The sequence below is a fragment of the Oryzias melastigma genome, linkage group LG12 (genome assembly GCF_002922805.2).
Source record: "Oryzias melastigma strain HK-1 linkage group LG12, ASM292280v2, whole genome shotgun sequence".
In the NCBI taxonomy this organism is placed as follows: domain Eukaryota; kingdom Metazoa; phylum Chordata; class Actinopteri; order Beloniformes; family Adrianichthyidae; genus Oryzias; species Oryzias melastigma.
Genome location: NC_050523.1, coordinates 11,421,098 through 11,447,982, shown reverse-complemented (window position 1 = coordinate 11,447,982; position 26,885 = coordinate 11,421,098). Strand labels below are relative to the sequence as shown.

Genomic DNA, 26,885 nt, shown 5'->3' with positions numbered 1-26,885 from the left:
ACGACTTTTAATCTCGTAAATTTACGAGTTTTTTTCTCGTAAATTTACGAGATTAAAAGTCGTAAATATAAGCCTATGACTTTTAAAGCCATAAATATACAACTTTATTCTCGTAATTTAGCAGTTACGACTTTTTTCTCGTAAATTTACGAGATTAAATGTCGTAAATTTACGAGAAAAAAAGTCGTAATATTACTTTTTTTTTCTTTTTGGTGGCCCTAATACTCCGTCGTAGATAAATACTTTTTTTTCCAAAAAAAAATGTATTTTTGGCCACATATTCTACCATCAATAAATACATCTTAAGAAAAATGTAACAGTTTGACAGTACGGTAAAAATGTTGGTATGAGAACCAGAATAAAAGATATTTTAACCCTAGAGCACTATTGCTGGGGGATTTCTCCCTAAGCAAAATATTTACATTATTTTCAATATATTGCATTTTTCTGAGTGTCATGGATTCCATGGTAAAGTCTCATGTGTCTTAGGGAAGGACCAAAGGTCAACTCTCCATCTTCATTATCTATTTTAGGAATTTTTTGGTCTACAACTTCTCATTTTTCAGTAATTTTCAAGCATGTTTTTAGGATCTTCCTATGTTTATATTTTCAATTTGTTACACCAGTGTGTGAATGGGTGAATGGGTCTGTGACTGTGAAGCGCTTTAGGCCCTCGGAGGAGGGTAGAAAGCGCTATACAGGTATACGCCATTTACCATTTTTACATAAACCACTGTTGAAAATAAAAAAAAAACAAATATTCTAATTTATCATGTGTCATCATATTTATATTTTTTCTATTTTTTATGATAAATACTTTTTATTGGGTATATTATATTGGGTAAAAATTACCCAGCAAAAGTGATGGTGTAACTTCTTATAGCGAAAGTGTTCTAGGGTTAATCTCATACATGCAAAATTATATTTGCTAATATTTCCAACTATTATCAAGAGTATTTCCAGTCTGATTAAACAACAAACAAATTGAGTTTTGATCTTTAGATTTTATGGTTATTTTACAAAAAATCAACAACACTTTTGCAGGACATTGGACCAATTTAGGCTACTGAGCAGCATTTATTTCGTGCCAGTTTTGATCAAGGAGCAAATTAACATTCCACATACTTGATAAATATATTGATATATGGATATTGCATTAAAAAAACACAATTATTTAACAACAATTCATGTGTATGACTTGATGCTCCAGCCAATGGACGCTATGAGGCACTTTTTTTTTCTCTCTGTTTGTGACTATTCTCACCCGCAATGCATGAGCACATTGCTGGAACTTGGGTCATCTTCCAGAGGCACAAGCTGCTGGAGACACAGCTGCTCGCAGCCTCCATTGAAGCCATCCGTGCAGTCAATGCCTCTGGAGTAGTCATAGCAACCTGAGCCATCCTTCATTGGCCTCAGCCCCTCAGGACACTGCGAGAAAAAGAATTCAGAGAAAGAAGGAGAGGAGATGAGAAGGAGACGTGAGGAGGAGGGGGAAGAATAGATTAGGAACAGGGAAGAACAAATTGAGGCACTGGGGTCAGTTTGTGCATTTTAAACAGAAGCTGCTGAGAAATGAAAGATAGTAGAAAGGGGGAGATGAAGGAAGAGAAGCAGATGCTTGGATTTTAGGTGGGTTTAGACAAAGAAAAATAAGGAATCAAAGCCACTTATCCTCTTTAATGCAGTGCAAAAAATTGATGCTTTCACAGGGACTAAAACATGACACGCAGCCCGTAAACATAAAGCCTTAAATCAACACGACCTCAGCTTTTTTTTTGGTATAAACTTCAGTTTTTTCCTGGGACAATGTGCTGCATCTGACAGACGTAAAAGTTCACCAGTAAGGTGAGATTTTATAACAGATTGAATTCAAACAGATCATCCAGCTACTAAGCAGTGGATAGGAACCACTGTGGACAGCCATTGATTTCCAGCAGGAAAAGAACCAATGGAAATCCAAGAAAGCTTGAGTCCGGAGAACCTTTAAAAAGGTTGCTTAAACTTAGGGTAGTGCAGATTTTCAATACTTATAAGTCAAAAGAAGGACTACACCAGACATCTTTCTTGGTACTTTTTTTCTTTCCTGGTCATAGATTGTCCTAAAAAATAAGCAGCTGAAAAGTAAATATTGGTATGATATTCCTTGTTTAATCAAACATTGTGAAATCCCACTCCTACCATCATTTGATCAATTGTAAACAACCCAACTTCCCATCACCCATCTCTCCTGTTGGCTCACAGATCCTCACAATCCTGATCCACTTAAATAAAGAAATCCTCAGAAATCCAATTTAGGCTTCCTTTTTATAATATAGTCCCTCAATCATGAGAAAAATGCCACAAGAACATGTTACAAACACGATTGAGCTACAATAACAGTGTATCCATCTCTTAGGCAAACAAAAAGAATCACAAAATAAAGATGTTATATTTTTATGAGACACCAGTTTTTGTTTCAGTAACACACTGGCAACAAATTGAGGAGTTTTTCTTCTAAGAAATGGAAAAAAAAATCAAACCAAAACATCCAGAAAATAAAAACCGCATCAACATTTTTTTCTATTTCCTTTCTAGAGGCAAGATGTTTCACCAGAAGTTTTCATACTTCATTTCAGCTTCAGAAATGCTGTTTGAATTGTGGAATGTACATAATTTACCAATTCGGTCCCCACTTGACCATCCCTTGGAAGCACATCAGTTAACCTGGCAGATTGACTGTAAAATATTCACAACGAAACTCCAATGGAAAGACTAAACTCAGCACGGATAAAAGGGTTGCTTAAAATACAAAAAATAAAAAGAATTACAAACATTAAAATAACAGCAGGTCATGAGACTGGGTTATAGAGACATGGAGGGGCCACTGTCATTCAGACAGCAAAAAACCACTGAATGATCTGAAGAACCCAAACATAGTGACATGTTTTCCAGTGTTTTAGCAGTAAAAGAAATAAACCTGATCTCTCAACGTCGCCTGTGTCTTCTGTGCATTATAAAAAAGATTTACAGTTCAATGCTTTCATATAGCAAAGAGGCTAAAAACTTGGGCTTCTCCCACACGTGACTATAGAGTCTAATGTATGAACATGTTTTTTTACTAGTACTGTGCATTGAATTTGATGCACTTTTCTCCTAAAAGTGCAATAGTACAACTTATACATAATATTTTTCTTTATTATTATACTTCTTCTTTTTCTTTTTTCCTGCTGCGACTTATATTCCAGAATGAACTATAGTCCAAAAAATTGGTACTCACTTTTGTTTAATTAATATTATAGAGTCCTTAATTTTAATTAATGGCTAAAAAAAACTTATTTGCAGACAACAGTTGGAGCAGATTGGAGAAAACTTGAAGAACTTGAACACGACAAACCAAAACAAACCTGAATGAACTTAAACCTGACAGGAGCAGAAAAGAGGATCTGACAAAAAGCAGCAGAGATCTTTAAAGCAGCCAAGCCAGCACATCACTAATAGTCTTAACAGCCTGATTGACTTTTGCTATGTCTGAATGATTTTCTGCCTATGAGAGCAGTTTGGGGTTCAAAATAAAATAAATAAAATAAATAAATAAAAGTAGCATTTCACTTTGTGAAAAATCTGTCAGCTTAATATTGCAACAAATTAGCTGACAGTGTGTATTCCTTGACAAGATGAAACAGAATGAAGGGTGAAAGCTCAGCTTTGGAAAAACTGCTGCGGGTTCAGGTGATGAGAGAGGAGATCAGGTTCTGTCCTCAAAGTCTGGGTCACTACTAATCCACAAAGCTACCACCAGAACTGTTGGAATTCAAACTATAGATCTCACAGAACTGTAGGATCCGTTTGAAAATAGATAATGACACATTAACTTAAAGTAACTAACACTGAACAAAATACCTTGGGTGCATGTTGAGCTCCTTGTTTGGATTAAAGAAATAATTCAATATCTTAGCAGTACTTAAAGTAGTTAAATACATTTTTTTTTACTGCCTCCACATTCTGAAACATGAAAGATACAAAGAAGTGCTGAAATCAAGTGCTGTTTTTGAACACTTCCTTGACTGACACACTGCATCTCTTACCCAGAGGCAGCTGTGTTCACTGAAATTGGGTCATTGGGTAAGAGATGTTGCTGTCATTCAAGACTACAACTTTATGTGAGCATATCTTCCTCCTGTATAAGGGATGGTAGGAGGTGCATGGACTTTTATAGCCTTTAACGCTATAGATTTGCAACCTTGATACAGACAATAAATTAAAATCACAGTATTTCCTTCTATTTTTATATTTAAATGTATCCTGTATAATCCAGCAGAAGTGCATTGAGAAGTTGAAACCAGTAAATAATATTATTTTGAATACAACAAAACCTAGAAATGCTTTAAGGTTAAAGCCAACTTCCATGTTTGGGGTTTGGGTCAATAGGTCGCCTGTCTTTAACTACCACCTAGACCACATGGCAGGGGCCTTTTTTGACTTTTTTGAAATAAAAAAAAAATAATAAAACCCTGTAAAATAAAGCATGGTTTTTAAACAAACTACCATCGCACAACAATAGTGTTCTAAATTTAGAAGGGTTTCAAAGTGTTTTAGAAAGAGTAAACAGATACATCCTGGTTCCTAAAATCCCAAATGTTCCTGTTCTGTGAGAGAAAGCTCTCAAGTCTGTGATATAATAACAATATCTCTTTGCTGTAATGTGAACCTTCCCATGGAACAAGATTGGAGCCATTCATCACAATAAGGCGGAGCATTGGGAATAGCTGTCAGTAATTCAAAATCACTTGAAAGGACTCTTTTGTTGGATAAAGGTTCTAAAGCACAACCCATTGGCTATTTGTTGCCTTTTTCAAACTTTTTTTTTTTTACTCAGTAGCACTGCGGCACCAATATATTAGCTTCTAGCCAAGAGACATGGCCTAGTTTTTAAAGGAATCATGTAAAAGTACTACAAAAGCCAACCTTTAAGTTCATGTTATATTAACAATACTGGCACCGATTGAATAAGCACACATATTTTATAATCATGACCACAAGCTCTTTTATTCCTAAATATGAATCATACACCAATCGTGTTTCAAGGCCATGTGAGAGCGTTTCCACTTACTTAGAGTGGACCAAGTGGGTTCATTTTAAATGATACAAGGTTTTTACATTTAAAACAGAACCAGGTTAAACAGCAGGATAATTGCTTTAAACACAAATGTGTATTTTTAAAAGTCATGAAAGGGAAATAATATGTGTTTTAGTACTGCTCTGCAAAGGTTGTGGTAAACAGCAAATACATTTGTAAATAATCAAATGCATAAGGAACCTCAGTTAATCCAATAAAAGTTTGAAAGCATTTCTTTGTGACAATTTGAGAGACTGATTGTCATTTTTTTGTTATTATTTTTTATTTCATTAAAAAAAAATATAATGAGACAAAAGTAATTTTTAAAGGAATATGCATCACCATCATCCATTTCAATGCACTTTTGAATTTTTTGTTTTGAAAACTAATTGTTTTCATATTTGTAAAAAGTGCCTTCAGCTGTAATAATGAGCTTTGTAATTTCTGTTAAACCCTCCTTCTTAATGATCTTTTTTACAAATGAAGATGCCTAAATGTTTGTACTTAAGGACATAACAGAAAATGAAGAGAAAAATTGAGTTTATAGTAAAGACAGTCTTAAGAAAGAGAAAAACAAAGGAGTAAAGTCCTGGAAATAAGGAAATAAAAATCTTGAGGAAGGTAAATGCAGTTTTTTAACTCAGGTAAAACAGGAAAAAGCTTAAAATAGAACTGAACATATGATAATATTATTAGTATAATATGCAGAACGGTTGGTTTGTAATATGGAAGGAATGCAGTTAAACAAATGCTGCTAAATTGTGCTTAGAGTGGCAAAAACTGACGAAGTTACAGCACAATACTGAATTGCAAATTGGGTTTTGGAATATGCTTACCTTTATAGACTAAATATACACAATCATCTCTATTTGTTTTGGGAGTGGTCAAAACAGTTATTTTGTCCACAACAGCAGGATTGTTTTTTTATGTTTTTTGATAAAACAAGAATATTTGATCCATTTTGAACTGAACTGAATTTTGATTTTTTTTTTTTTTTTGTTTCAGTTGAATCAATGGAACAAAACTGGGCAACAAAACCGTATTTTCCAGAATACAAGTTTTTTTCATAGTTTGGCCAGGGGTAGGATTAATCCTCAGAAGTGACTTGTGAATGAATTTTTCTTCGTTATTTTCCCCTTTTTTTGGCTCCTATGTGACTTATTCTCCGGCTAATACGGTACTCTGTATATGCTGACTTACTGTTCATCTCTGCTGTGGTTTGGTACACTAAATCACTACATGTGCAAAACTGCTTTTAAGGTCAAAATGCTGTTTAAAATGTATTTCTTTTAAATATGTCACTGTTTACATTTGTGAAATCTCACAGTCAATTCACAAACCTGATGCTATTATACATATAGATTTTTTCTCCGCTAAACTAATCATTAATAATTGAGCTCAGAGCTTAAACAAATCAGCTTGAAAACAAAATTGCAGTTGGATTCATGGGTAATGACACAGCAGCAGAAGATGATGTCTTCATTATGCCTCCGACATAACTTCATCAGCAATCATGCATGGCAACTGTAGCCAATATGCAACACGCCACATAAAGGTCACTAATTAAAATGCAATTTATTACAGCAAATCCTTAGATGTTTATGTCCAGGACATCTTTACAAAGCTTCCCTATTATCTATTATAAATGCATTCATCTGTAAGTTATCTATGTTCACTACGTGCTCCATTTTTTTAGAGAATAAAAGTGAAGGACAAAATAATGGGTGATTCTTCGTTCGCACTGAATACTGTGATTCATCAGTATCTAGTACAACCACATGTACAAAAGATTACTTCAGGAAAACCTTTGTCAAGCTCCACAATGGGGAGTTAATGCATATGACAAAAAGACCTCTTAGACTGCTATCAGCAACTTTTCAAAAGCTTTGGAATGAGATGGGGGTTGTAGTAAATGTCCCGTCAAGGGCAATTTATATGTCTGCGTCAGCAGCATTAATGAATAAATAAATACAAGTAAAGATATCTGTCCTTAGTTTTTTCTGGGTTAAGTGACAAGCCTAGGCACACAAATCTGGACAGCATGCAACAAAGTGCTTTCGAAAATCATTGTGTAGTCGTATATATCATGTAATTTCTCTGTTTTCTTAATTGGAAATGATGGTCTATTTATGTTTCAAATTAAAATACATGAAACTAAACTCTTTTAGAATAAATCACTATATTAAGAGGAAGAGAAAAGCTTTGTGCTGCATTGTCTAAAGTACTTGAAAGTTGCACAACATCTACACAGGCTTTTTAGAGTTTGTTTTTATTTATTTTCATAACTTAGAGTAAAACACATTATAGTTGATATCTAGCTTTGTCAATGATATATGAGTTAACAATACTTTAAAATGTTCCATGTGTAAACAGGTGACTAGAGTTCTCCCTTTACATTTGTTTTTGGTTTTGGTGGAAAACTGCCAACAATAAACAGACCAAATGTGAAAAAAACGTAGCACAAAAAAAGAAATAAATAACATATTGGAGTACAGACACTAACCCTTAAGAGGGTGAAGCTAAAGGGTTGCTGACCTAAGTGCTACAGTATATAGTCCAGAGGTGAAGACAATCTTTTAAGAGGAAGCGGTTTGCTAAGAAAAAGTGGAGAACAGAAGAGAGTGGTACAGGGAGAGGCTGAAGGTGAAGTTGAAGGCGGAAGAGGCAAAGGCCAAGTAGAGCGTATACAAAGACTTATGACAGGTTGGACACAAAAGAGGGAGAGGTGGATCTGTACAGGTTGGCAGGGCAGAGAAAAGGAAATGGGAAGGATGTTTAGCAGGTTGGGGTGATCAAGGTCAGGGATAGAAATGTGTTAACAGGTTCCACAAGTGATGGAAGAAGAACTTTGATGAACAAGGAAAGTTAGAGAGCACAGAGTAGAAGAGGTTGGTGTTGTGGAGCAGGAAGTAGCAAAGATCAATAAAGTTGAAATGATGGAAGTACTAGAAAAGTATAAAGAGTAGAAAGGTAGTAGGTTCTGACATACCTATGAATAGAATAGAATTTCTGATTACAAGAATTACTGTTCACAAGATCTTGGAGAGAAAATGAATGCCAGAGTCATGGAGAAGTGTCCATTTTTGAAAAACAAAAGGAAATGTAGATGATGAAGAAGATGAGTCAAACAAGGAGACGAATAGTAGGAGCTAGGCTGAGGTCAGAAGTAAGCGTTTGTGAGCAACATCACGGCTTCATGCCAACAAAGAGAACCACAGATCCAATGTTTGCTTTGAGGATGTTGATAGAGAAGAACAGAGAAGGTCAGAAGGAGCTGCTTTGTGTCTTTGCAGATCTAAACAAAGACTAGGACAGGGTGCAGAGAGATGAGCTGTGGTTTGTATGATAAAGCATGCGGTGACAGAGAAGTGTGTTGGAGTTATGCAGGACATGTATGAAAGCAGTAAGACCATGAGAGGGGAGTTGAAGGTGGTACCGCATCAAGGATCAGCTGAGCCTCTAGTTTACTGTGGTGAAGGACAGACTTATAGATGAGGTTAGAAAGAAATCTCTACGGACTATAACTGTCATCTGTAGTGAGAGGAGGAAAAAGCTGGAGGAAAATGTAGAGTTTTGCTCTGGGTTAGGGTTTAGTCAAAAATTTTCCTTATGATACATTCACACAGGTGTGCAAAACTAGTAGTTTCTCTTTTGTGATCATGTTTATAACGGTTGGTATTTTCGTGCTATGAAAAGGATGTTACCCACTAGGGATGTAACAATATTCATGTAAAACCGAACCGTTCAATACGCGTTTCACAATAAACATTTTATGTATTCAATACCACTGTGAGGCGCCTTTAGCATGTCTAGGTATTCATGTCTTCATGTGGCTGAGGCTATCTACTGTAAAAAATCGCCACTATCCCTCTCCCTGCCCGAAATTACCTTCCTATGGGAGTTACAGCCAGGGAAAATAAGTTTAAGCTAAATGCTTAAAAAAAGAGCAGCTTATCCTTTTGCAAAATAATCTTAAGGTACATGAAAAAAATACTGACACTTTACTTGATACTACACTTTACTTGTGTTGCTGTTATTTATTTGGACTTCAGAGTAAGTCAGTTCTAAATATGTTAAATAGTTCAGTTTAGATTGTGTATAAAATTTAGCTGTCAAAACTTAAGAGCGCAATTGTTGCAGTTCATTCTGTTGGTGTTTCCAACTATTGGAGAATGAGACACTTTTAAAATTCCATTATCAGTTGAAATGTTTACAAGTTTACAAGAGTTCTTTTTGAATGGGATTCTACAATAAATGCCAAGAACTGTGCACTTGAAAAAAATCTGAAGTTTGTGTTATGTTATTTCTGTTTGAAAAATAAATCAAAGTCTGTGGAATTGTAGGATTTCAGTTTTTTTTATTGTTCGAACCATGAACAAACTGTATTGTTGCATCCCTACTACCAACACGTCACTACCAAATCAGAGTCCAAGATTAGTCATAATACTGCTGCGATTAAGTGTGAAAAAGTACAACCAGTTGAAAACTCAGCACACAATCAATGAATGCCCAATTTTTATTTATAACCCGCGACCAGACTTAAAATCTGGTGTTCCGGACGTAGAAGCCTGAAATTTTATTGAAAATGGCAGTTTGAGCACGAGTTGACTTGGTCTTAGTGTGTAAGCACCTTTACAGGTAGGTATGGCTTAGTAAAAGACAAATCTGACCGAGGTATGGCGTCAGCCCACAGAAAATATTAGTCTTAGACCACTCAGTGAACCTGTAGAGGCAAAAAATATGAACGCACATTTTTTCTACTTTCATTCTTCCAGCAACAAGTTGTAACAAACACCTTAACAATACATAAGGATAAAGAAAGTGTGAAGTAGATAAACTCGAGAGTGTCCATCCTGCTCACTACACAAGGGGCCAGTTAGTGCTGTTCAAGTCATAAGGACATGCCTCTTACATGCTCCTGACTCGTAGAATTTGGGACATTAGACAATTAGAGCGTAGTCTGTGTGACCATCCTACGGGCGTTTACATATCACTTGCACACTGTGTGAGCGACATGCACGCTCAGTCAGCAAGGGACCAGTAGTGCACCTCACTAACGACTAGAGTGGAACATACGGAAACCAAATGACAGCATCACTCATTTGTCATGAGTGTGTACAACTCACAATATCCTTCCAAAAGCTTCATGATACACCTTCCACATGCACACGACACTCCTTTTCTCCCTTTAAGATTTAGCCGCCACTTTCTATGAGCCTCCACAGACCCAGAAAACCTAAAAACTTGCACCTGTACAGGTCAACCCCTAAACAAGTGCATCCAGCTAAGGCTTTGGCAGCAGCAAGCGGGTTGGGACGGGTTGTTAGGCGTCTTTGTGTGTCAAAAGAGAATCAGCAAAATGAAAGGAAAGGTGTATTGTTTGGAGATAGTAACACAACCCTGAGAAAGAGTTGAAAGGTAAAGAAGAACCTGGAGCAACTTCTCACTTGCAGAGATAGCAGATGGCGAATGTGGATTTTCCCAGTCAGCCATTATGAGTTTTATGCATAAAGCACCAGGCCGATCAATAATATACAATCAATTCTTATACAAATGAGTTGTTAACATTGCTGGCAGTGAGTGACTAAGCTCTAGTGAAAGCTGGTAACCATGAAGGACGCTCTTTGTCATCAATTCAGTCAGCAAATCTAACAAGTTGGACTCATCAAAGACTGTGACCTTGATTCTCAATTAGAAAACAAGAGTTTTAGGTGGTAGATATTAAGCTTCTGTCTACAATGTAAAACTTACATGTTCCAGTGTTTTTCACTTGGGTTAGAGCCAGCCTGTTCACTGTATATAAAGAGATTCAACTTAAAAACAAAGAAGAGAGTACTGTACTTATAGTTTGATTCAAAAATAGATTTTATTCATCTTTGTTGTTTGGTTTATCATCAATGACACGTGTTCTGGAGGTAAATTAATATGTAAAACACTTGATTTTATTAGAGAGATGGAGGCAAAATTGCACTCAATTCGACTAAAATATAACTGAAGCTTTAACTCTAACACAAAGTTCTTGCATGTATTTGAACAACTGCCGAACTTTTTGGTATCAACTCTTTGTCCCTTTTTTTAAAAAAAGGCTTACAACATCATAAAATATCAAAATGGTGACATTGACTGTATATGAGAACTGGACCGAATGAGTGTGACCCCAGTCATGGTTAATGACTTACTTTCGGTTCCAATGAAATGAAATGAAATCAATTCGGTTGCCTTTGTTTGCAATACGGACGTTACCATTTTGGAACCAGAAATTGTCAGTCAGCTGTGATTGGTCTGAGTCGGTCTTTGACAACGACTCTACCCAATCAGGAGTGAGCTTGTTGGAAGTCCACATCCCTATCACTTGGAGAGGATCTGTCAACCAAACTGTTAGGTCACAACTGCCAACATGCCTGCACACTTATGGTGATTTCTAATTTATTAATTGATAGTTACTTGATCATGATTAATTAAAAATTTTAGCATTTGTTATTTGAAATTTAGTCATTTCCAGTTATTTGCAACTTAATTATAAAACAGATTATATTTTCATAAGAACTGTCACTATACAGTTGTTTACTCACAACTCAATCTGCATGACCTAGTGCTCACTAACTCTCACTGGAAACAATAATCTATTCTGAAACCAAAATGCAAATAAAAGAAATGAGAAGTTCATGAAGTTCTGAGTCATGAGTGGAGTCCTGCTAGTGTTTCTTCCATTTGACACCTTCCCCTTCAAGTGGGAACGTTTTGAATGTTCAAGATGAGACCACATATCGAGGCGTCTGATTGGTCAGTTTATAACTTCCTCCACATAAAAAGAAAAAATATAAGCAACTATCTGTTAAAAACAGATAGTAGAGCAAGAATGATTACTGGTATTCTGACAAAAATAATGACAAAGAAATAGTAACTTATTTCTCAATATTAGTCCATGGCTTTTTGGAACTAGCAGATACTTCCTGTTTGGAAAAATAAAAAAGGGAGGAGGGGGGGTTACTCAGTCCAGTTCTCATATACAGTCAATGGATGGTGATGTCTGTGAAAATGAAATAGAGCTAATACAGATCAATGGATCACACAACATGTTTGATCTGGCACATTACCACATACTTCCTCCATCATCTTTGCTTAACAGAGTGGGAATTAGCAAATGTAGAAGTTGGAAGTCCCTTGATGTTGCAGATTCTGTTACTAATGGATGCGTCAATAAAAAGAAAGACATAAAAAAAGAAAGGAAGAAAGCTGAACCAAAATGAAAGGCTCCTATTTTGCCAGTAATTGTCCTTTGATTAGTGGCAAAAAATAATTTTTGCACAAAGAAGATTTGGATTGAGTCCGAAGGAAAACTGTAAAAGGTTATTTGAGCAAAGAGCTACTTAAATTTGTGGACTAAAATATCAACTAATTAATGAGTGTATAATTTTTATGAATCTACTTTCCAAAGCGAGGGGTAGAGGAACAGAGCTATGGTTTCTGGTAGTAACAGAGCAGATGGTTTCCAAAATGAAGAATAGTCCCAGAATCCTACTATATTATCCCAGTAAAAGTGTTAAAACTACAATTTATTTTATTTCCTCCATTAGTTTATAGATGTCCAATTTTGTTCAATTTTTTTTCTTTGGTGAACAACTGATAAATAGTGAACCTCTGTGGCTAAAGTGACTCCAATTTTTTTCCTAAACAACAATGTTCTTTGATCTATTTGAACTTGTTAATGTGAATCTGAAGAGTTTTGAGCCAGTAGGAGTATCCGTAATTACTATAGATGTTGGTTATTTATGCATTTTGAATATTGCTTCCTCTGCAAGCTTTTCTGAAATGAATTCCATGCTACACTTGCTTTTGAAGTCTCATCCAAATCTCTGTAGTGTACTAAATGAGACACAGCACTTAGCAGTAAATCGGGAGTGTCATAATGAATGGTGAAATGAATGAAATAAAAGAACGGCGTGCATTTAGTTTACACCATAAAGCGCTAAACTTCGGAGGTAAACTAGGTTGTGCAACCAAGCAGGAGAAATCATGATGCTCAGTTGCTCAGGGGCACCAAACTATGGGGACATACAAGGCATGGTGGGCAAAGGGGGATCGCGATTTGTTTTGGTCGGAATGGCACTTTTTTTTCCCTGCTGGCTTTTCATGCACGCCTGAGGAAGCCAAGCAGAAATCTGGCTGCACAGTGACAGCTCATAATGGACTGTGCCACATGTTTTAATAAACTCTTGCATTCTGGGACTCTGTAGAACAGACTTTAAATGAGATCAGAGACAACAGTATCTCTCTTCTACAAAATTTGATTAATAGCTGTAGTTTGATGGGGCTAAATTAAAGTCTAGATTGGTGCTCAGAGTTGAAAAAATACATCTTTGCCAATCTCAGATCCAAATAGCTTCCAGAGAGGTCCCAAAAGAGACATAAACCTATGAAAGATATGCAACAAACATCTTTCCATCTGCTAAGCTTCTGTGGGTTTCCATTAGCATGACAGATACATTATGTTAGCTGAATGCCACAATATGCCAGGAAGGAGAGAGCAGCCTTCGTATGCGGTATACCTTGACTTTGGTTGACAATATTCCAAAAGGAATAACCAAAATTATTGTAAGTTTTCTCTCTTAAGAAATGAAACAATTTGAAGTTGAAAAGAGACTTCTGCATTAGTACTCTTTTCTTGCATAATATTGAAAGTAATATATTTCATTAACATAGTAAATGCATTATACAAAAAAAGAATCTGCACAATTGCAATAGTTTCAAATATAAGCGCCAACAGCAAGGTGTTTATGATGATTGAAAATGCTAAGCGTCTATGTAAGGTTTGCAGAGGTGAGACCTGGAAATTAAAAGCCCTTTCTCCAGGGCTAGGTGAGATTTAAACCATGTTACGCCAGTATCTCTTCAGTGGGGTCTACTTTATTTTCTATTAGGAAGAAATTGGACCGTTCCTCAAATACATACTGATCAGCCTCAAGGTTACAACCAGTGACAGGTTATGTAAATCACACAGATTGTTGTAAAGTACACCGCCCGCTCTGGGGCAGTATACACAGTACATTAAAGCGCATCGAAATGATTACTTCTTTGAAAGCAAAAAATATGACCAATAACGTCAAAGACATAAACATTGTTTATATTGTTAGGTCCTGCAAAGAGGACTGTAATATTTCAGAATGTAGGTGTGGCTTCTCACGGTTCTGATGTGTTGGTGTGTTCACCATGCACAGTGACAGCATTGAAAAGACTGACACACAATACAATATAGTAACATTTTCAAGAACTATGTTGTAAGTACAATACTTAAAGGCCATCGATCTTCTAAACCGCTTTGTCCCTTTTGGGGTCACGGGGCTGCCGGAGCCTAACCCAGCCACTTTCGGACAGGTCGCCAGTCAGTCACAGGGCCGCAATCACACAGCCATTCACACTCACATTCACATTCACTTATAAGGCCAAGAGATAAAATATTTGATTTGTGCATGGTCAGTTATAGGACCAATTGTATAATACAGAGGTCCCCCACCACCAGGCAGTGGAGCGGTACTGGTACGTGGATCAATCGGCATCGGAGTAAATAATGAATTATTATACCTGTTTTTTTTTTCTTTTGAGTCTCAACAATCTTTTATTTTGAAAAATAACCGGATTCACTCAGCAACATCTTCGAGCACTTGAGCTGTAAAATTTAGTCAAGGAGGCAAAATGACTATACGTCTGTAAGATCTTTATTCAGATAAATCTTTTGACTGGATTCTCTTGGTTATCTTTCAGTCACTTGAGCACTAAAAGTAACCTGGTGGGATGCAACACGAGAGAAGTTGCATGTGGAACATTTTATTTGCAAATGAATAAGGGAGTAGTGAGGGATAGAAGAACTACTTGCATAATGTTCATAACATTAATTGGTTTGATGTCCTACTGGTGGTCTTACATGGTGTTATTATTAATAAAGTTGCGTGGCGTTAAAATATAGTGTCCCTTTGTCATGCCCCCTCCTATTGGCGCGCCCTGGTCCGCGATTAAATCCTCTGGGGCTGACCGGTCCACAGCCACAAAGAGGTTGGGGAACGCTGATATAATACATGAAATTAGTTATAGTTCCAGAAGACGTTTTTGTGCCTCATGGAACTGTCACAGTGGGACAGTGTGGTTTAACCTGGTAGATTTCTCGACTTTTGAGCGAAAGCTCTATACACTTGTTTTTAACTTTGCCAGTCTTTTAAACTTAGACGGCTGCCTATTGATCGTGGCTTATGCAAATATCAACCAGGCTGTGTACTTATAGTTGGTTACATACAACTGTGTGGAACAATAATGTCTACTGGCTGAAGCAAACTCTTAGCTTAATCGATAAATAATCGATCTGTTAAAGTAGAGATCAATCTAACGCATAATCCTAATATTTGCTAGCTTAATGCTGATGTACAGTATATGGTATTTCCCAAAGGACGGCTAATGCTAACGCTCAGACAACTTAAACATACATTGCTGACTAAATTAACAACTTTATATACTCACAAGTATGGATTTTCCAAACTATTTTAAGGAAATATTTTTAAAGTAATTATTTGTGATCTAAAAACAGCTTTTTGCTCATACTTTCTTCCTCATCTGGAATAAGGTGTAATGCTATAACTCAATCGCCACCTAGTGCCCAAACTGAAACTCCCTCCTGGAGAAGCAGAGCAATTGTTGGAGCTTCTCCATCTGAGAATCCATGTAACACTGCATGCTATTAACAATCTCCTTATTATTTTACAAGAAAAAATGGACAGTATGCAACTGTATCAGACCAATATGAATATCTTCAAAACATAATTAGATTATTAATGTATTTCTAAACAAACTTGTCTGAATATGTAAACCGTTCAAACTCAAAACTGAATTCAAATGAGTGGACCAAGATAATTAAAAAAAATGGTTTTGAATCAATCCAGACTATAGTGAATCGACCCAAATTGATTCTGGACATTATTTGTGATATCAGCCCCATTATTGTGTAAAATTCAATTATTTTAAAAAATCAACACATTTAAATGCAATGATATTCTTTAAGGAGTTTGTCTCCAAATAGCAACTAGATACTGTTGTGCAGCAGATAATAAGAATATTAAGGTTATTCTAATAATAAACCACCTCGACTGCAGATTTAACCTGGTTATTTTTCTGAAAAGCTAAACATTTTAACACAAATTTTAGTTCACTAAAACTGCAAACCCATTATTTATTCAAATTGTTAGCTTTTTTCTTCAAATATTAAGACCCACAGCAGAGGGATTAAAGTGTCTCTAGATTCTCTGGATGCAGACCCTTAGACTAGACAAAAAAAAGAAAAACTAAATGACTAAAAGTATCTTATTTTTTGATACATAACCAACAAACAATATAACAATGCGAAAAATAAAAGTCTGAGATCTGCCAATCTTTTCACCAGTTAGCTTTCAACCAATATTCATGACCAAGTACAGACTAAAGCCTCAGTTGTGCAATCTTAACTGACGCGAGTGGGTTCAGCCAGCTGTTACTGTGCTTGTGAATTTTGACGAAGAGCCTTTAAGACTTCACTTTTTTTTCTCCAGCACACAGTGAGACATTTATTAAGACTTGGCACACGGGATTACAGGCGCACACATATCCATTTACATCTCAATAAAAGCAACTCCACAAATGAAACCTGCAGCCTTTTCTAATCTACCTGCAGCAGGCAATTTGATGAAAGTGCCCACTTAGGGGGGAGTTTACTGAGAGGACTAGACAAAGATTGGATATTTACCTAAAGCCATCAGTATACAAAAAAAAAAGGTTTTAAAGAATCTACAAATGTACTGACTTCAATCGTGATTCAAAAACAAACCGGACAGTGTTTCTAATTACGGTTTTCCTCACCCCTCATATTGAAGTGGTTTGCCCCTTAATCAATTCACTGGCATTTCATCATTTTGTCAAACAACATACAAGCATTTACAGTCTTCTTTTGTCTATTTAAATAAAGTTATATTTTTTTCAGTGCTTCATAATAAACAATCTGATATAAAGTAATTGAGTTGAGGTCTTCATTAGAGTTTGCTCTCTATAAGAGAAACTCCCATAAATACTTATGCATCAGGGCCAAAGAAAGCTTCGCCCTCCAAGGTGAAAATTTACCTCTGTGCCTCGACAGTAAATACCAGCAGTCACTTTTTTATGCGAAAACAGAACTCACACCAAGTGCAAAGAGAGTAAATCTGCCCCTGTGTGTCAGTAATCACTTTGTTTGCAACGTCGGCGCCTCTGCTGAGCTCAGTGGTCTCAGGAATAAACCAGCATCCTCTCATGCTTTTATAGAAAAGGAACAAAGGCAAAATAGAAAAGCTAATGTCTCCTGCATGTCAAAACTGGCCCTGACTAAATTATAATTCACTGCAAATGCATTTTAGACTGTCTTAAGAGCAGCAGCCAGCCTTGAGGGACTGACTTTGATAATGGATTGTAAGCCCTGTGGCATGTCTGCATGTTAGCACCCACTGTGACAAGGGTGATTGTGACAAGTGTCAGGAAAAAAAAATAGCAGCTGTGTCTACGATTCTCAGAGTTAATCTTTTAGGATTTTGAAGGCTTTGCCACTTTTTTAGGTAATAATTAATAATTGGGGGTACCACAGACACTGAAATGTCATTTTTGCTTCAAAAGTTAGCCGTTTAGGTCTACTTAAGCTCATACCCTAGTATGAATTAAATATTTAACAGTCAATATGTTTTATTTATGAATTTGAGCATGTCTCCTTTTATATTTACCAACAAATGGACGATTTTCTTTGAGTTTGGATTTGTGTCAAAGCTGTGAGTAAGATGTGCCATGACATACTGAGACTTGATCTGTGATAGACTTTGACAAACAACCTAAGGCTTATTAGTAGGCACTCATTCATATTTTATACCCTCTCTCTCGACTGTCCACTACTCTCACCCTCTGGGTCTCTGAGCTATTAATAATAGTGGCGTGCGATTCTTTTGAGGAATCTCTAGAGTCTCCAGCTCTTTATCAAATGTAAATGCAGCTGCCACAGTTCAAATACATTAAACATGGCTTGAGCCCCTAATACAGACGCCTATTCTTGTACAAGTTCAAGCTATTTAACGACATGCAAAGCATTGAATAACATGAAAATACTCAAGTGGACTTAAAGTTTGTTAATCGTGGACATAATTCTTTTACTGAGTGGTATGAAAATATTTCTGGCAAGGTCAAAGTGGTAATAATTTTCTATGACAATACATTTTCATTCCCAAGTCGTCGCATATTGACTCCTCCACGTCACTTTTTGACGTCTTGGGTGTCCCCATCTCATCACTTTTCGACGTGCTGGCTGGTCCAATTAAGTCAGGGGTCAGTTTGTTTTGTTGGACGTGGTACCGGACGTGGACCGAAGCTCAAGCTGTGGCCAGTACCCTAGCTTGGTCCTCGTCTGGTACTGTAGCTGTAACGGTACCCCATCCAAAACCGGGACTGGTCCTTAATCATGTGTCAATATGTCACAACTTGGGAATGTGAATGTGTTGGCTATGACCTTCAAAAATGCATTTATGGTAAATATAAAACTATTTCTTTGGAGTCAGACATTTGAGAATAAAAGAAAACTTTGTAAGATATTTCTTGTTTCCCTTGGAAGTTTTAAAACAAAAATTGTGTATTAGTGTAAAAAAAAATCTGTTTGGTTCCCATATGCAAAGATTAATGTATTTTATTAAGAAAGATAGGTCAAAAATATATTGTGAATTGTGGTGAGTTGGACATTAAGAAGATTGATTGTAATGAGTTTGGTTGGGAAACTTAAAATGATTTTGGTTCATTTAAAGGCTGTAAATAAGAGTTTTGTTAGACTAAGACTAATTAAAGCTTTTCCAAGGGAAAAAAATAAATCTGCATATTATTTATTACTGTGGATCAGCAGCAATTAAAACTGCATAATTTAAGTAAAAAGTGTTGTAACTGCTGTCAAAAAGTTCCCCAAACAGGCTTTACAAGCATTTTTAATGGTAATTTTCTGCAAAGGAAAACATGCAGAGTAATTTTTTTCTGCTTGAAAGATGTTGATGAAGAGAGGAAAACAAGAGAATTGCTCAATATGTCTTTGTCTTTGTTGCCACAAACAACAAAAAGACCTATCGATTTATAGTCTGATCCAAGCTTTTAATGACTCACAGAATCCTCCTCCAGCAATTGAGACGGCTCATCAATTTAATTACTTTACAACGCAGGCCTGGCTTGTGCTGTCTAAAGCCTGACATTAGAAGTTTTCAGTCACCTTTTACTTGCAAACACGTCAGGAGAAAAGGTCAAAGATACAATGTTACGACAAAAACCAAAGTAAAGTTTAGGTTCCAAATGGGATTTTATGAAGAGAGATGCCAGAAAATCAGTCAGAAAAACAAAAAAAAAGTTTAAATGTTCTTAAACTCTCAACACAATAGGAGTTAAGCTTATGGGGTAATATTACAGGGAAAATTAAATGTATACTTTTAGACAAAGTTGTGCACACTTAGAAAAAAAAATAAAAAAATATGAATACAACATTTGGTTTTATATTTGATATATCTGTTTTGACTACAACTTCTCTATATTTAAAAAAAAAACTTTTGTGTTTTTTTAATATGACTTTTTTGTGTTTTGACTAAGACTTTTTGTGTTTTTAATACGACTTATCAGTGTTTTGAACACAGGGTTTCTCAGTTTTTAATGCATATGTTTCAATATGACACCTATCTTCCTCCATATACAGTGTTCATCCGCTTATTTGCATTGCATTATTCGCAGTTTCACATATTTGCAGATTTTTTTTCAGTCACGGGACTCTTCCATTTTATCACAAAATGCTTGTATGAAACTTTTGGTTCTGAAGGGGGTGCTGCTGTGCTCTTTATGTCGAGCAATACTCCAATGTTCCTTAATAAATGTTTTACAAAGCATGATCAGAAGTGTTTTTGATGAGTATATGGATCGGTAACAGACATTCTACGGCCGTTGGTTGTGTGTGTGTGTGTGTGGGGGGGCTTCGGATTTGAGGTATTCGGGTATGTCTCCAGTCCCTAACCTCTACAAATAAGGGGAGAATACTGCATATATCGTTATGTTTTGCACACTACACACAGGTATTCCAGGTTAACGTGAATAACTGATAAATCCAAAAGAATCCCTCTGAAAGTCTTGTGTTTAAATCAGCCATAACAAGATTGTTGCTGGAGGACAGAATTATATCAAAAATATACAAAGGATAGCTTTTGATAGTAGGATTAAAAATTCAATTGATTGCTATCTTAAAATGTGTTTAACAAAGTGACAACTCAATTTCATGGGGCTTTGAAGAAATACAGCTTACTTAGATTGTCTGTACCAGACTGCCATTTGTAACGTGGCAAGAAAGTATTTAACAGTCACATATTGTGCAAGTTGTCCCACTTAAAAAGATGAGAAAGGTCTGTAATGTTCATCATATGTGCACATCAACCATGAGAAACAGAAATCACCTTGTATGATTTTAAATGTTAAGTACTTTAGTTGTATGATGTGGCAGAAAAAAAGCATTTAGCATCTACAAACACAAAAGAATGCTTGTCTCACAGACCGGTTACAACTTCTTTAAGAAGCTCTTTTATCCTCCACTTGTTATCTGTATTAAATACACTTGTTAGAAGTCATTATCTGTAGAAAAGACACCTGTCCACACCCTTAAACAGTCAGTCTGCCACCTGTCTGCCATGGCTAAGACCAAAGAGCTGTCTGAGGACACCAAGAACCTGAACAAGACTGCAATGAGTCAAATTACAATGGAAAATAAGCTGTAAAGTATTATTATTATTATTATTATTATTTTACAATCCATCAACTTCTGTATATATAAAAAAATAAAAAAAATACTTACCATGCAACCAGTTGAGTCTAACTGACGATCGGTGACACACTTGAAATTCCGTTTGCAGCCCCCATTCTCTTTGGAACAATCTCGCACCGGTCCAAAAGACGCCAACAGGTCTTCTACTGTATCAAAGTATGTGGATATCATTGCCTCTTCCCTGGAAAAAAAATAAATTAAAAGGTTAAAGGAAGGGAATTCTTTTTTTTTTCCTTTGCAGATGTGTTCATAGAGCATGTAATAAGTGAAATGATTGGAACGACTGAACAGGCATCTGCACCTAATTTAACCTGGAAAGCAGCCTCTCTTAGCCTCACTGTCAGTTGTGTAATCATTAAAGCATTCATCCTTGACATCCTGTGTGACAATTACAGTTTTCGATGACTCTAATCTTTACTGCAGATAACAACCATTTTTAACACTGTTACCCCAGAAAAGGTCAAATTTAAAAAAATAAAATAAAGCTTGAAATCACTAATTCTGGAAGTGAACAGAATAGAAGAGAAATGGCAGTTTCTGGCTGAAGCTTTAATTAAGTTTTGCAGCTATTTTCAAAAGCAATTGTCACTGCCTGATGGCGTTTTAAAATTCAGGTACGATGGGGCACTTTTTCTTTTTTTTTCTTTTTTTTTTTATCTTGAAGGACACATTTTTCTTTCCTGCAGTTATTGTCCATGTGGCCTATTTCTATTTATGGTAGGTTATCTTTGAGACTAACCAGTGATCTGGCTGTACAAACTAACAGATTTCACCACAATCATAGTTGCCAAGCTTCCTAAAACAGCAAATCTAAATGTTTATTTTGCATTTGCTATTTTTTTAATTGATTTAAAATGCAATTCTTACAAATGAACAAGATTTTTCTACGCATAATAGTCATAAAAAGAGAAATAAAAAGAAAATCAATTTATAAATGACCTTTTTTTAAGTTTTAGTGAAATTCAGACACTTAAATATGCAGTTTTAAACCTGATCTTGTGAATTGAATGCACTTTTTTTCTTTTTTAGCTTGAACTTTTAAGAATTTAGTGTAGTTTATCAACCAAAACTTTCCCTTTTTAACACTAAATTGCAATAATGCAAAATATTTCATAAATCATTTTAATTTAATACATCTAAAAATGCCTACTATAAAAAATGTGTAATTGACAAATACTTTCTAAAAAAAACCTAAAAAAACACATAATTTTCATGTACTGAAATATTCAAAACCTGCAACCTCAAGCTTTGAGGAGAAAATGACAAAAACATCCTATTAAATCAAACATTATAACTGTGATAATTACAATACTTGTCTTAAAAAAATCTTAATGTAAACAACAAAATAAAAGTATAAACCAAAATAATTATTATCCTATTATTATTTGTTGCAATTTTACTGGCATTTGAAAATGTGTATACAAGGTTATATTTTTGATGTATTTTTAATTTGCACAGCTAGGTAGGCGTAATGAAGTGAAAATTTAAAGAAACAACTATAAAATTCCCTTTTTGCCTGTCAGGGATTCTGACATCTTCAAAACATTTCAAACAATAGGAGTTGTTGAGACTGAGGGAGGAGGAAAGCCTTTAATTGGCCTTTAAAGCAACGCATTTACTAGATGAGAGGCAGCATATGAAACGAGAGGTGAACTGAACTGGCAGGAAGAGAAATGTGTTGAGAAGGAGCATTTCAGCTCCATCAGTGCACAGAGACGTATCGGTGAATCAGAATGCACGCTACGCTTCACTTCTGCTGGCGAACGCAGAGGCAGCTCAGCAAGTCTGGGATTGAGATGAGCGCATACCTGATCCTCCTTTGCTCACAGCCCTTCAGCAGTTTCCTGATTAGGCTGCCATGGTTCGTGGGTTATGGGGTTTTGTATGTGTTAATCTTCAGGTTTTTGTTAATTTAATGCTTATTTGTTTACTTGATTCATTTAGAAGAAATTTGTTGTGTATTTTTTCTGGTACTTTCAGGCTGCTCTCAACAATGTTCCGTTTTTTTCCTATTTGTGCCACCGACCTTTTTTGATCAGTTCCATTTTACAGTGTTTAAAATGAACATAATTGCAGTCATGAACAAAAATAAATAATAAAAAAAGGGACTAAAACAATTTATTCAGATGTTGGACAATATGGTTCCTGTAGGGCTGCATATGTCATATTATAAAAACTGATACTACATTTCCACTGCTGTGTTCACCTACTCATACTTCGGTATGGTCAGAGTTGGCATCTATACCCCTCATGTCACAGTGAATGAATGGAAAAACGACCCATTTTTCGTCTTTGCACGGCACAGGCCCGAAAAGTGGCACCACAGGGACCTCGGTGTGTTGTGACGGGGGCTCGACTTTTGACTGATGGGAAGACAGCTACCGGCTGTGCTCCGAGGATTCTGGGGTACTTGTGATTGTTTTCAAGTGTTTTCGAGAGCTGATATGGAAGACACCAACGATGCAGCTGAAAAAAGAGCTGCTCATTATTTGATTAAAATGTTCCCAAACAGCTAAAAATTAAAGAGATAGGTCTACAATTGATGTCACAGGTCCAACTGGGACTGAAGTTTACTTCTATCAAACACATGACCTTTTATTTTAAGGGCCTATATCATGCAAAATCCACTTTTTTGAGTTTTTAGTGATAGTGCAGGCGGTGAAGAGGAAAACACCCCAAAAAGCTATGAAAGCTATTTGCAAATGTTGGCACTGGTTTGACGTTATCTATAGTTGTAATGCCCTTCCACCAATCAATGGGTTTCATTGTCAGTAGCTCCGCCCTAACTGGTCCCTTGCATTTTTGTATGGACCTACAACCAATAGGAGCCCAAAAAATGGTACAGTTCAGTCTGACTTAATGGTACCACTTTATAATGGAAACGCTCAAAATGCCAGCATGTACCATACTGCTCAGTGGAAATGAGGCTTATAAGTTACAAGTAACAACTAGAGAAAGAAATAACGTGGAATCTGGAGGAAAACAGGCTTTAATCGTGATTGAAAATAAATATGTACTTCACAACAGAACATTTTGTAGCTTTCATTTCAAAACTGTACCTTCTGTTCTCATTCTAGTGCCACTTTTACCAATGGGTTGATATCCCTTGAGAAAAATGTAAACTTAGAAAAATGCTGTGTTCATATTTTGTTGGAATGATTGGAAAAAATGAATGTCCAACACCACAAATCTTCCAGAACAACAGAAATGCAGAATAACTACAGACATTTATTTTTAGTGCACCACCTATGGGATACACCGAAATAAAGAAAAAGTTAAATATTAATAAGGGTTGTGGATATAATTCATTGGAGTTTGATGGCTAAAAGCTGGCGCATGGGACACCAGGGTTTGTTTTACCAGAGAGCGCAGTGAACTTATTCCAGTGTGGGTCCCTATGCAAGACCCTTCACACACTTCACGCATTGGCTTTAGAATAAGACTGAAGGAGGGTGAAATTCCTACTTTAATTATATTTTAATCTATTTTAAAAGCATTCCCAGAGGTATTTTAAGCAACAAAATAATTTAAAAAAAAATTGTTTTCTTGGACATAGTTTGTGCAGAGCAGCAGTAGTTGATTAGAAAGTTCAGGACTGTTGGTACAGTGTAAATCCACTTCCATATCCCGTCATCCATCTACATTTACATGCTCTCCTGCTAGCTTACAACCCCTCACAGCCCTAACCGTACATTCCCGGTGGGACACATATGGCGTTCTATCCAGCCGTATAGACGAAGAAAACGAAGTTGGACCTAATCGCTTACAAGTGGATGAATCAGAATGTAGTGGAGCTAGACAGGTGGCTAAATGTTTCCAATTTTTTTGTCTGCTACTGCTACTCAACAAACTGATTATAAAAATAATCAGAAATATGATTCTAAGCCGTATTTTCTGAATACATGTCCTCCATCATCAGGTGAATTCCACAATAACACCAAAAGCATGGTCTTCATCCGAGTGGGCCTTTGTTGACATACTTACAAAATAACACAAATTTAAAAATGTGTTAAGATTGTTCCTTTTTTTATAGTCTTGTCTTGCATTATGTGACTTTTATGGCTTTTTAAAAAAAAGTCTAACACAGGTATTCTCTGAAACTCAATGAATAAAAACAAAAGATGGAATGGATCTCTTTGGTTTCAGTTTCAAAGGCACTAAGTTGTATCAGCTTTTGTCAGAGCGAGTTGCAATCCGATTATGAGGATCCACAAACCAGCTGATGGAAAAAAAAAGAAAAAGCCAGTATGGCTGTTGTGTGACCTCAATCCATTCACAGAAAAGAGTACTCCCTTGTTTCTACCAAACAGTGTGGTTGCATTCTTAGTAAAATAAAATAAAAAAGAAAGTGTCCTTCAAGTATACACATGGTTCACAAAAGCGACTCAAGCACAGCATACTGTAAATCACAGCGTATCAAGCAGGATATCTAGTGGAGCCAGAAAAAAAAGTATTCTTGTGGACTACAGCTGATAAAATTGCTACCCTTTTGAGAAAAGAATATAATCTCTCTTTGGATACGTTCTTGATTTTGGCAGCATAGCGGAGTGATAGTCTGATAAGCAAAATGAAGATGGGGCTCACTATTATTTCCAACGTTGGCAATGGGACTAAGTTCCTTGATAGATGCTGGATTCCCTCTTATTTATTTTCCGTGGTGAGCTCTGCCAGGCTGTTGTGCGACTGACAAATTACCGGCTGGCGGATGCACAGCTGGACCTTCTCCAGGTCAATAGAAGGTCACCGTCATGTAGTGAAAGAAAAATAAAACCGTTGCTAGTGTTCCAGAGCGGACAGTCAATTTCAAATGTGGCTGGGAGCTTTTTTTATTTTTTATGCAGAGCTAAACCCCAAGGCTACAAAACATGTCTGTATGTTTGAATGCAGAACTCGTTACATAAACTTTATTGGAAAATTATTATTCTGTTTCAGTTTCAGTTTAGTTTATTTTGAACACTATTAAAACAATAAAACAGTCAAACAAGAAACAAAAGAGTAACCAAAAGAACAGTACACACTTGATATAGTGTTCAAAAAGGGGTGGGAGGAAGTTAAAAAAACTTATTTAATCCCACCCTCTTAGCTAATTTAAATAATGCTACTCAAGCCTATCAACTTACTTTGTCTCAATAAAGGAAAAAAAGTCACAAAGAAAGAAAAACAGCATACACACATGGAAGAGAAAAGAAAAAAAAAAAGATCCATATATATGTAAACACCCGTACACAAATGTATATACACGTATATGCCTGTACACTTACATATATGCACTAATCACTATACATCCACAATAGCCCCTCATTTATTTATGATTATATAGTCATTAAATATTTTTGACCTGTATTGAATTTTGAATAACCTTATTGATGGACTATTTTTGATTTTGTCTGATATACTGTTCCACAGTCTTGCACCACAAAAGGAAATGCAGAATTGTTTTCTTCTGGTACGAGTTATATTTATTTTAAATCTAAATTGTCCTAGGGAGTAACCTCCATCTCTATTCGTAAATAGTTTTTGAATGTTGTTAGGCAGCATTTTATTTTGGGCTTTGTGCATAATTTGTGCAGTTAAATAATTAACCAAATCTTTTAATTTGAGTAATTTTGATTGAGTAAAAAGTGGATGAGTATGATCATAATAACCAGCTTTATGTATGACTCGTATAGCTCTTTTCTGAAGAACAATAAGTGGTTTTATTGATGTAATGTAATTGTTGCCCCAGATCTCTGCACAGTAACTAAAATATGGTAAAATTAATGAACAGTACAACATGTGAAGTGATTTATAATTTAATATAATTTAATATAATTTAAAATGGCAAGACTTCTGGATACTTTATTTTGAATTTGTTTAATATGTGGTTTCCAGCTCATTTTATCATCAATTATAACCCCCAAAAACCTATTTTCATGAACCACCTCAACT

At 35.9% G+C, this 26,885-nt stretch overlaps 1 protein-coding gene across 1 annotated transcript in view; it reads right to left on the bottom strand.

The window, feature by feature from the left end:
- The window catches only part of LOC112163022 (astrotactin-2), a 313,961-nt gene that overhangs the window by 106,382 nt on the left and 180,694 nt on the right, over positions 1-26,885 (bottom strand). The window contains exons 11-12 of the mRNA XM_024299108.2: positions 20,988-21,138; positions 1,265-1,431 (exon numbers count right to left, since the gene is read on the bottom strand). Coding sequence (XP_024154876.1) covers positions 1,265-1,431; positions 20,988-21,138 — 318 coding nt within the window. The remainder of the gene's footprint in view (positions 1-1,264; positions 1,432-20,987; positions 21,139-26,885) is intronic.